The sequence below is a fragment of the Mya arenaria genome, chromosome 12 (genome assembly GCF_026914265.1).
Source record: "Mya arenaria isolate MELC-2E11 chromosome 12, ASM2691426v1".
Classification (NCBI taxonomy): Eukaryota; Metazoa; Mollusca; class Bivalvia; order Myida; family Myidae; genus Mya; species Mya arenaria.
Window position 1 is genome coordinate 37,484,390 of NC_069133.1, and position 13,051 is coordinate 37,497,440.

The window sequence follows — 13,051 nt, forward strand, 5'->3', positions numbered from 1 at the left end:
GTTGAAGTCAATACTGTTAACAAGAGCAATTTAAGTGTCTTCTAAATAAATTCACTCTTAAAAATAGTTAATTAAAAATAAAGTTCACATAATGTCCAAGCACAGTTGTCCAGTTTTATGTAAGGTATTCACATTTTCAAATGTATTACAGTTTATGATCTTTCATTAAATGCATTTTTTGTTTTCTTTGCTAATGGAATACAAAACCGATCTTTACTGCTACACTGCTTTTATATTAACAGACCGAGTTCTATGTTACCTTCAGCTGATAAACGAAACAATAGTAAAGCCAAAATGAACCACGCAGTTTGAAAGTTTAAACGCTGTTATCAAAGTAGCTGCACGAAGCGCAATGTGATTTACTGTATGCATCTACTGCAAGGATTCGTTAAACGTAACGGATTTATTCAATGGAATACTGCATTCCTGACAAATGTAATAGCCGGAGAATCCAGCCATGGATTTTTAGTGATGTGCACAAGTTTCATTCAATTACCGGAACCGATGATTATCTAAATATTATTCAGAAAACCTGCGATTAATTTAATTTCATTTTTTAAGCAAACGTATCTTTAAATGATGGTCAATAATAAATGGATATCCGCTTTTGGAATAGCCTGGTTCTGTTTCTGCTATGCTTACCTCGTGAAGGCTGTTCCAACTCGAGGTGAAATTTCTTCAAACTCAATTACGCAATATTATTCAAAATATAATCCACAATCTGATAAACAGATAAAAGAAGAGAAGAAATATTTGAAGCGTCGACGGAAACTGAAACTGAGATGGGAATTCGACGTTGACGTAAGTGCTTTATAACGTGTTTTAACATTGGTATGTACAAGTAAAAAACGTCGTCTGAAAAATACGACGTATTATCTGTGTTGCCGGAATAGACAACTAAAATAAATAAATCTTTCAATTGCATTAAAAGATTTAATTATCACAAGTAAAGATTCATACACTTTCCGTCTTGGAAAAATAAATAGGCAATGTTAAAGGGACTAAACACCAAATGGTCCTTAAATCGGCAAATAGGGTAATTTTCAAAACATGCCTAGGATTGTCAACACGAGCTAGGATAAGGACGATAATGCGTTATTTTACATCATTACAATAATATTCTGTCGTTATCTCAACTGAGTTCATCCGTTAAAATATAACGCATAATAATTTTCCGGTTTATAGGGTGTAAATTTAGCATGTGAGAGTCACGCGATTAGTACAGATACATATACCGGCGCTAATTTTTAAATTTACTGGCATTTACGTGGTAGACAAACCCAGTAAATTTCAAAATGGAAAAATACGCATAAACTGTAACATGTATCGTTAGCGATGTGATACATCAGTAAGTAAGATTCAATGCATTGTAGACAACGAAATTATTTTATGCATTTTTTGACAATTTTCTTTTTTTTTCTTGCTTTTGTATCATCTTGTGAATAGTCCCTTTAAGAGAAAGAAAAACTAAATGAACTACACTAAGATTTAGCTGAACCGATGTCTCTAAAAATAGTATAAAATATATAAATATTCTCGCGATCGATTAAAGTGTAAAGTGTTTGTAAATAAACGAAGCGGCCGTACCACAAGCCCCTAGGTCTATGTTCATTATTTGAGTTAGTGACTTGCAAATAAACGAAACGGCAGTAACACAAGCCCATAGGTCTATGTTCATTATCTGAGTCAGTGACTTGCAAATAAACGAAGCGATCGTACCACAAGCCCATAGGTCTATGTTCATTATCAGAGTCAGTGACTTGCAAATAAACGAAGCGATCGTATCACGAGCCCATAGGTCTATGTTCATTATCTGAGTCAGTGACTTGCAAATAAACGAAGCGATCGTACCACAAGCCCATAGGTCTATGTTCATTATCTGAGTCAGTGACTTGCAAATAAACGAAGCGATCGTATCACGAGCCGATAGGTCTATGTTCATTATCTGAGTCAGTGACTTGCAAATAAACGAAGCGATCGTACCACGAGCCCCTAGGTCTATGTTCATTATCTGAGTCAGTGACTTGCAAATAAACGAAGCGATCGTACCACAAGCCCATAGGTATATGTTCATTATCCGAGTCAGTGACTTGCAAATAAACGAAGCGATCGTACCACGAGCCCATAGGTCTATGTTCATTATCTGAGTCAGTGACTCGCAAATAAACGAAGCGATCGTACCACGAGCCCATAGGTCTATGTTCATTATCTGAGTCAGTGACTTGCAAATAAACGAAGCGATCGTACCACAAGCCCTAGGTATATGTTCATTATCTGAGTCATTGACTTGCAAATAAACGAAGCGATCGTACCACGAGTCCCTAGGTCTATGTTCATTATCTGAGTCAGTGACTTGCAAATAAACGAAGCGATCGTACCACGAGTCCCTAGGTATATGTTCATTATCTGAGTCAGTGACTTGCAAATAAACGAAGCGATCGTACCACGAGCCCCTAGGTCTATGTACACATGCTTTCTAGTTAACAATAAATATTACTTTACTTAATATTACTGTTCTTGTGCATAGAAAAGTTAACATAAAGTAAGGAGATATTGTTTGCTCTAAACCTATAAATTCAACGACATTTATGAAAATAGACAACACGCTTATCTAATAAAAACCTATCAAGTTATCGACATTATGAAAATACACAAAACATTTATCTTGTAAAACCTCAATCAATTCAATTGCATTATCAAAAAAGAAAACACCCTTATCTGGTAAAAACCTATCAGGTCAGCGATATAATGAACACAGATAACACGCTTATCTAGTAATAAGGCACAAGTATCAATATGATGTCGAATAATGGGACTTTTGGTTTGACGACAGTTGCTAAAACCACCACGTAGCAAAATACGCTCTTGACGGCAATCGTAACACCTCGGCCATTATCCATTAGATAATGAGATATGATGAAGCTTGCCGGAGATGACGAGTTGTTACGATCGTCTTGACGAGCGATCATTTGGAAACATAAAACACATCCAAATTATAATTAATATTTGTAACAATGGATCCACACCTTCGATCCAATTATTTCTCATGTTGTTTTTCGTGAACACTTGCTTGAGGTTTAGGTATGACAATGGAATTCGAAAGAGGTGATAAACCTGTATAGAAAGTAAATGCAATTGATAAGGTACATTAAAACATCTAAAAAGTTAATGGAAATCTCGGGTGATGGTTAAAACAGTCGTTTGGTTTCTTTGTTTTTGAACAAAAAAGAAAAAAAAAAACAAATGATGTAAATTAAGATGAAAGTTTTTTTCATCGTTTGTCAATATTCAATGTCTTGCAAATTTCTGATTATCCAGGCGTAACGCCTACGCTTGAAACAGCAACAGTTGGTATAAAATATATCAAAGTCCAGTCCGGATGTGCTTACATCGTTTAATTGCCAATATTTATTTTGGTCAACAGGAAGACGTATACTCGTTCGAGTGTTTACATCTGGAATAACATCTTAAAGGGAAAATCAAATTTGATGCTAAGTGAATTCTCAAATCATTTATAATAAAATATATTCTGGTAAACGAGCGTGTTGCAACAACATACATTACTGACAAAATTTTAATAGAAATAAAATTGTGAAAAAAAGTTTAAGCTTTTGTGAAAAATCCTAGGCTTTATCAGAACAATTTAAATACGTGCCGATACAAACTGTTAGTGTAATCCTTCCAAAAGAAAAAAAAACGCATACCCGGACTCATACGTATACAGTTTTGCACACAAACTGCATGCAATGAGGTTTAGACACACATTGTTATGGAATATTAACGAGAAAAAAATATGTTTAATAATCACATTGAATAAATAATTTATATTTCAGCTTATTGATGTTATTTTCAGACGTCATTCTTGCAGGCAAATTAAAATACGCCATGCAATCCCCCGATCAAAGGCTTTCTTGATTATAGCAATGTAATAACGAAACACAGTCAATACAAGAGAATAATGTGATAGAATATTAATAAATATATCAAATAACCTGCTTTTGTCATACGGAATCCACTGGCAACGATCCGGCATTTTAAATTGTATCTGACGTATATTGAACGTTGATCTATTCTACAACAACAAATACAAACATCTTGGCGTCAGTCATATAATTACCCAATCAATATAAGATAGGTAAAGGTATAATATATAATAGGAATTATTTTTGCTTCTCCGAATTTGTAGAGATGAAATGTATCTAATGGAAAAAAAAAATTAAGTGCTTGCCTATTTTCCGTTTCCCATTGATGATTCTCTTGTCCTGTAAACATGCCAACGCCACCAGACAATTTCTATCGGAAACTTTGCATGTGAACGCGTTTCGTTGCACTTAGTAATAGTGTGATTTTGGAACATCCATTACCACATCATTCGGTTCTAGAGGGCGTTGACAGTGTTGCACTTGCCGTTGCTGCCAATTAACAGTCCAATTTAATCGAAATAAATATGTTTATTCTAATACTTCCTCTCCTGTACAGCCATGCACATGAACCAATCCTATCATTACCATGTTGCTTCAGTATGATGACTGGACGAGATGAAACCATAATATTTGAATGTATTTATTTTTAATAGCATTTCCAGACTATAGGTTTACCTATTCGTTTATCATCTTTTGTTTTTTTAATAAGTTTCCTTAAGTTAATACATACTTTGATAAGATTAACCTTTACGTTTTTTACTTTATTCATGATTGTTTGGATAAGAGTGAAATTTGTGCACGTAAACTGGTATACCCCCCCCCCACACACACACACACCACACACACACACACAAGACCATTTACATTTTACTGACCGTTCCAAGGCGGTACCTTACAATCCTTGATTAACATGCCTTGTTCTTAACATAGTATATATGCACTTTGCTGTTTGTGGACTTTTGTGCTGTTTTTCCATGTTTGTAGTTCGTGATTTCTTTGTGTTTTTTTTTGTGTTCTATGTTTTTGGTGTTTACCCTGTGCCATTAAACGGGGTTATGTTTAAACTTTTGGCTACTGAACTTGTTTCTGTAGTTTATCACATAAGTATTTACAATAAGAACTGGTGTTCTCATGTGGTGTATGTACATTATAACACCATTAATCCGATGTCATCGGGACCCAGATAAAAAGTTCGGTTTAACGATATCACGGATTAAAAATATTAGAAAATGACAGTGTTCGCAAATTATTGTTGACGTAAAATAATAAGTCGTGGAGATAGAAATTTCGGCTACACTTTACCAACATGTTGCATTTTGTTTGAGTTTAAGCTTTCAGTATACATATGCGTACAGTTATTGTTTAGAAAATGAGAAATACTTCTTATTGTTTTTTATTAAAAAAAACCGTTAGGCATGTAAAACAAAATAACAGCATATGCACGAATTCGTAACATAGCACAGTTAATATTATACATGTCTAAATAGCACTAAAATACAGAACCGCTTCGGCGATCTGTGTCTTAGACTTCACTCCACCGTCCACGTCGAGGTTTTTCAATTGTGGCTTTGCTTTTGTTAAAGAGTATATATCATTACCCAGTTACACACTGATTATATACAAAAACGCCATCTACGTTATAAAATATTCTGTTTACTTTGATATTTGCTGAGCAGTTTTATGATGCTATTTTTAAAAATCGTAAATACGTGTGGAATTTACTTATTGTAATATGTTTTTGATCATGTTATAAAATAAAGCGACTCATAAATAAAATTTATATTATAAGTATTAAAGATAGCTTTTATGTTAAACGGAGGACTTCTTTATAAAACATACACATTTATCATACAATTGCCATATTTATATACATAGTTTGTAGCTGACTTGACTGAGTACATATAGGTCGTGAAACCATTCTGCAGAAGAACGATTCGCAAAAGCCACCATAAGCACTTCAAATTACATTCTGGAAGAGAGACCCTTTTGAAGCAACACTGTCAATGCCCTCTAGGTGTTCTTTTATTTTCTCTTTTTATTTCTTCGAATTTGAACGATCATGAAAGAAACTCTAGCGAGAAAATAAAATGACTTCTATGACTTCATCGTGTATTGTAAAATCTATTTGGATGCGTGTTGTCTGTTTCTGCGTACTTGTGTTGTAATGTCTATAGTTCATTGACGTTTTTGCCATTATCTTGTGCTTCTAAAGAAGGTGTTGTTGTTGTGTTTTTAATTTTCAAAGTTATTGTATGGTACTGTTGTTGATTTTAGTTTTCACGCATGACTTATTTTGTCCATAAGTGTTTCGATATTGCCATATTCAGGTTTCACGATGAGTGACATCTTAACATGCGCTGCTGTATATGTGTGTACAGCCGATAACGACAACTCATTTATTGGAATGGTCTTATTGTTAAGAAACATTCATTTAGAAAAATCGTGTCATCCATTTACTGTTATGATAGAAACTTACAAATACCGTTATTTTTTTCGCAAGTGACACGTTCAAATAGTTCGGGGGAAATTGCAACGATTAAAAATAAATTATAAAAATGTCATATTGAACATTCCAACTTTTAAATTCCAATATATGAATACATATATTGTATAGTGTAAAATTATTGGTTAATTCAAGTATGAATCTGTTTAATATGAGATTGTACACGGATTGCACATACTGCGATAACGAATGTAACCAAGTGCAATTAAAGTGTCGTTTTCAAAAACCACTTCAATATTTTGATAAAAGTTAAAAGCGTGCATAGTTTGCAAGTACAGTTGTAATGTTTTTTTAATGATACCTTGATGTTACATACTCTCAAGACATCTCTTAATGATTATAAAAAAAACATGTTGCGAGAATGCTTGCGTTGACGCACTTGCAAATGTATTTTAGTCCATGCTCTTACATTTAATTAAGGCATTATATTCTTTGCTTTCTGATAATAGAGTCCTCACCATGAATATTGCACTCCTGCTGTTATATTACAGAACAGACCGAGATGAATTTACCTTTGGTATTGTATGGGACAAATGCACCACCCAGATTGATAGTAAAAGAGCTGTAATCAAAGTAGCTGCACAAAGTACTTGACTCATTAAGTGTCAGGACATGCTCACCATAACGAATTTACTCAGTGGAGTACTGCATTTCTTAAAAATTTACAGCGCATGCCTTCAGACATGGATTGTTTTGTAATTTGCGTAACGTGATTCAATCAATGGAATTGATGATTTGTTTTGATAATATTTAAAACACCTCTGGTTGATTTAATTACTCCAAAAGCAAACATAACTTTAAATGATGGTCGATAAGACATAGATTTCTGCTTTTGTTATTGTTTGATTCTGTGTTGGCCATGCTTACATTGAATGCTGTGTAAGTTCGTGGTGAGGTTCTTCAAACTCAATTATAAATAATAATCCACAATTTGATAAAATCGAACAAGAAGAAAATAAATATCTGAAGCGTCAATGGAAACTGGATTTAAATGGGGATTCGACGTCGACGCACGTGATCTTAGCTGTGTACACTTCGTTGTAGTACATTATTAAAAGGTCTTCATAGGAAACATTAAATAATATCAGAAGTTTTAAAACATTTAGTTTCACGTATTTAGAAGATGTTAGGACTTTTAACTCTTGATGACATAATTGGCAATAAAAGTTAATGAGATGATATTTCGTGCAATTACCGGAAATGAAGATCCAAACATCCTTCTTTAGATACCTTATCGACAAGAAAGTCTTGATATTAAAATAACAACAACTTGCAGTTCTAAATTACACCACATGATTTAAGCAATTTGAATGTGTTCATGATTTCAAAAGTAAATTATTATTTCTGTTAAATCATCATGTATTTATGTTTTGGTTTCTTTCTCTGTTGTGCAATACCATGGAAACGTACTCATTTGTCTTATCCAAACGCCTGAAAGTCAATGTACTCATGTTTTATTTCATGATATATATGTGTGTTCTTATGCATACTGAAGTTGATATAAGACCAGGAGAGATTATTCATATTTGACATGTAATAAATAGGAATGTATCTTTACGCAAACAACGAGAAGTGATACAATCACATAAATCAAGCAACTAACTAATTTCTTTTATTGAATATCTTAAACGTATTTTTAAAACAAAAATAACAAAAAAAGATTTTACAAAAGTATTTAAATTTAAGGACATGCGTCCTATTTCTTTCGCGTAATACTGAGGAAGAAGATTTGCGCATGCGCACTAGGATATTGTGTGATACGGACTCATAAAACACAGTGTGGTATACGGATTTGTTTTTTGGTTCCATATTTCATGATTAATAATGCAAGACTTTCGACAGAAATTGAAGCAAACGATTTTACAAAGGCTTAGGACATTATGAAAGTAGATATACCGTGATAAATTAATTTCAGTGTGAGTTTGTTTTGATAATACGACTGTGGAGTGTTGGTAAGGCGGTTTTTAGACTATCTGCGCATGCGCGCAGGTAGTCTTAAGACCGCAATATCCAAAGAACTACTTCTTTTAATGTCGTTTTAACCCATTTTTTTGTCTCAATGCGCTCTATGTTTAGCAGAATGACGACGTAATCATAAAAATAGATTAGTTGTATTGCGGTCCGAGTATGAGTTCTTGCTTGTTCGGCTATTTCCGCGCTGTATTATTTCCGCGCTGTATTTCTGTATTCCGGTGTTTTATTTTCAGCAGAATACAACTATTTATAGATCGTTATATTAATCAGATTAGTGTGGGTCAAAATAATGGATGGTCTGGTAGGAAGGTAACATACTGATATTCACTCTGAGTTGAGCCCAAGATGTTCTAGAAATTATTACCGACCGCAAGTGTACCATCGCCTGTAGGGTTTGTTATTATAACCTGGTGTGACCATGAAGCACGCTTATTTGTAAGGGTGTATTTCTGATATTACTTTTATGACATTTTTTTTTTACAAAAATGATTGTCTGAAAGTCAAAATAGTTGTATCGCAGGTTTCGCGTTGCTAGTGCTTCAAATACTATGATTTGCCTGCTATACAATAACAAAATACTATTTATTCTATGATTTTTAGGCGTATACTTTTTTAATAAGATGTTTTCATTTGCGTGAAAGCTTCGTTCCGGTGTATTCTTGGCATAGTTTTGGACATTAGGCTTTCAATTTATTCTAACACACATGCCCTGATACGACAGTGAGTTATTCATACGTTTGATGAAGCAGAGTAGTTCGGATTTAACCTGTAAAACATCCGAAGAGTGCGAAGCATTCATAACGCCACTAGTATTATTTCTACACAGATACTTACATAAAACATAAATTACATTTATTTATCAATACAATTTTAAAAACCACAATCATATTCCCATTCTTAGAACAGAAAATTTCTGATAATCTAAAAGTAGTTTCAACTACATTAATTGACTGATTTTCAAAAAATAATTTCTACATACATTAATTGACCACATGTTTGTACTCACCGCGGGAAAACGACCATCTGATAAGCTCTGCATTTTGATAGGAATTATTGCTAAAGTTATTCGTAAAATAAAATCATTTTACTTAAACAATTAAAACGTGTATGTTCATAAAACTTGCCTAACGTATGATATCTAATCAAAGCACCGAAAATCTTTAAAAGCGATTGAAAGGGGAATGCATTGTAACTTTAAATACATGGGGATACGTCGACTGAAGTGATAAGCTGTGCATCTTGAATGGAAATATTGCTGAAGTTGTTTGTAAAAAAATGATTTTCCTTAAACAAAACGTGTATGTTCCTTAAAGCAAATCTTTATTTGATGTATTGTATTTTCCTAAAGTATGATATCTAATCAAAGCAACGAAAAACATTTAGAAACGATTGAAAGGGGCATGCGTTGTAACATTAAATACATGGGGATGGGGAATTACGACGATTGAAGTGACATTTACATTCACAAAATCACAAAAGACGCCAAAAATAGATATAGATATGTTTGTTTCATCGCCCAGTGTGGGCACAAGCGCTCTTGGCCCTCGACATATTTTTTCACTTTTATCTATGGGGCCTTCACCCATTCCCATCGTTCAAATAAAATTTGCAACTCTCACATATTTACCCGCAGATAGTCTTTCAGCGACTCGCGCTTTGATTGTTTCTAAAACCACCACATATCATGCTATATTCTTGAAGAGACATCTATCTGTGCCCGTTTCATTTACGCGCTTAGTCGTACGTTGGAATTATCAATTGTGTCGTAATTTCGATAGTCTCAGTAAAACATGGATCCTAACCCAATGGTACATTGAGTTTCATTAACACTAAGCCCAGGAAATGACAAAAGATCAGCTTATTGCCTTATAAGCTGTTACTACGGATTTGTGAATTTATGACGGGGAAGATCTTTTAAGAAACCGTCACTGGGATCATAACATACAGCCAAAGGTTGAAAAAACAGTAGTCATGATTTGAAAGCGCATTGTATCATATAATCGGAATGACTCCAGGGTGAAAGCGATAATGTTGAAAGCGACATAAAAGAAAGAACCGGACATTTATTGTTATGTATTTTGTGGTGTGGACATCTGGGGAGAGGTCAATAGACATAGTCCGTTTCGAGAGTAATCCATATCAAGCATTCTTACCTAAGTAACGACATGATTTATAATAGCGCATCTGTAAAACAAATAGTAAGTTAACCTAAAGGAAAAGTGCGCGATAGGTCAATCCCCGTCTCTAAAGTCTTTAAACAAAACACGTGGTTTTAACAATTTATTTAAAATGATTTATTTTGATGCTGCATACTTCATCAATATAGCGCTGTCCATACCACTGATTGTCAGCATAACGCATATTTCTTTGTATCAAACATTATCGAATGCAAATGAGGTAGCTTCGTCTTATGTCAATTGGAATACTTTATCAAACCCATTACACCTGGTTATCTTAAACAAAATGTTTTGCATTAAGATGAATTAAGTTTTGACACTCGTTTGTCGATGATTTATTTAAATTTTTAAAATCAATTAAGCCAAAGTTAATTGCGTCCCACTACAGTCAAATTCACTTCTTTTTATGTACAATAAATAATAGAGTAACAACAACAGGGACAAGTCCAAAATCAAGTATTAAAATATCAACCTTGTCAGAAGGCACAAGGAAAAGGACCAAATGACAATGAACTAGAGGCAAAAACGTACAATGACCACAAACACATGTTCAAACACCACCAACAGACCCCTCTCGCATCAAAACAGCCTTACCGATAAATGATGGATTACCACCTTCGAACGGGCTGTGGAACTCGAGTTCTCTAGAGCACAAGTTTACACAAACATCCAACAATTAGTTCATGTACTATTATAAAAATTATATATTTATGTTGTCTTAACCTAATTACCTTAGGTAATAAAGGTCTACATTCTCATCATATATCTTGCCCCTCCACGTTATCATTTTATGCCTGCCTGTTTTACATATCTGTATAACGTCATAGTGTTCTACATTATCATATTATGTCAGGTTGTTCTACATTCAGAAAGTTCAAACACCTGTATGATAATAGCTTCCAGTGGTGCAATCCTTGGTCTGCTTCTCTTTGAATCAATCGACAGTGTCAACATTTTCTACAAGTCATGGAAGAGTCGTTCTGTGTGTAATTTCAGAAGGCACTTGAAGCATTTTATGAGACATATACCGAACGTGTTTTCTTCTTTTGTGTTTAATACGTTCATATTACTAAGGCTGCGTCTCATTTCTATTGGAATGCTCTGTTTTTGTCCTGTTATTTTTTGTAAGACATCTTCGATGATCATTTCCCCGAATAGTTTTTTTTGGTCCGGAAACTTAGGTCTGACACGTGGAATTTTAAAGAGGTAATAAAACGGTCTAGATAGTAAATGTTTTTCCTAGGCTACTCCTTAATATAAAACACAAAAAAGCGTCGGCTGATGGCTAAACACATTTGTTTTGTCTCGTAGTGTTAAAACAAAAACATGCAAACCACTTGGTACAGAAGTAGCTTACCAAAGCTTATGTGTTCATTTCCATCATATACAAATCAACAGTTCCATGTTGAATGCCAATCTGCGAAAATGCTATGCTTGAATATGCTTCAATCTAGATTAAATATATAAAGACAATCAAGTTTCAATGAAGTTGTCACTTAGTATATGAAAAGTCAATTTATACAAACTGTCAAATGCCAACCAAATGAATACAAATAATGATCTTATATGATTAAAATATGTCTCTTTATCCACAATATAATTTGGAAACTGCAGGAACAAGCCCTGTAGTCAAAGCTTCAAATATAAGCCCTGTGCCCTGTTTAGAGGAGTAAGGCAATGGAAAAAACGAGGCTGAACTAGAGACCCAAAGGTACAAGCATCACATGCAAACTTGCAAACACCACAAGCTGACCACATAAGCATAAAAACATTTACGGAAGATTTTCCACAGAAATCAAAAGCACCTTTTACACAACGTATCCCGTTATTGTAAAAGGTTTTAATATAACATAACTTCCATTACAAAAACTTTGGTTATAGTATAATGGCATATGTAGAAATTACTATATATTGCCTATGCAAACCCTGTCTTACATAGCATATATGCTTCTATTACATCTTTCAACAATATATTAGATATCGTATACAAGATTTCTTGCCACAATTCAGCATGTTATCTACATCAAATTATACAGCCATTAATTTGAAAGATTTACTGTTACTTATAATGCAATGCGTCATTTCTTATCAATTCTAGTTTTAAGCTATACATATAACTTGTAACATCCATCATATCAATACCATCTTCGGAGAAAAATATTAAGACCACCTTTGTGATTGAAGGCAGCAACTTTTATCACTAAAGAGTATCTATTCAATTGTACACAACCTAAACTATTTTTATATGGAATTTGGAACACTGTAATTCTCCACCAGTTTCTACATAAACTCATAAACATGTCCAAATTCTAATTCTTTAAGTGCGGTGTGTCTTTTTTTCCTGAGTTATTGTTAATTAACAGCGTGCATAATGGCCTTTGCTTATCAGTAAAAGCTGAACAAAGAACGATTCGTGCCATTATTAAATACAGTCGGGCGTGTGCTGCAGAAAGAATGCCATCATTTATCAGAAC

General features: G+C 33.8%; 1 protein-coding gene across 2 annotated transcripts in view; it reads left to right on the forward strand.

Annotated features, from left to right (window-relative positions):
* LOC128211857 (interstitial collagenase-like) overlaps window positions 1-13,051 on the forward strand; it is a 103,120-nt gene that overhangs the window by 11,595 nt on the left and 78,474 nt on the right. Inside the window, exon 1 of one of the 2 annotated variants that reach the window (XM_052916955.1) lies at window positions 321-801. The exons of the other annotated variant lie outside the window; for it this stretch is intronic. Within the exon in view, the coding sequence (XP_052772915.1) occupies window positions 577-801 (225 nt within the window). The 5' untranslated portion in view covers window positions 321-576. Of the gene's footprint in view, window positions 1-320; window positions 802-13,051 lie in introns of those variants that run through there. 2 annotated transcript variants of the gene reach the window in all.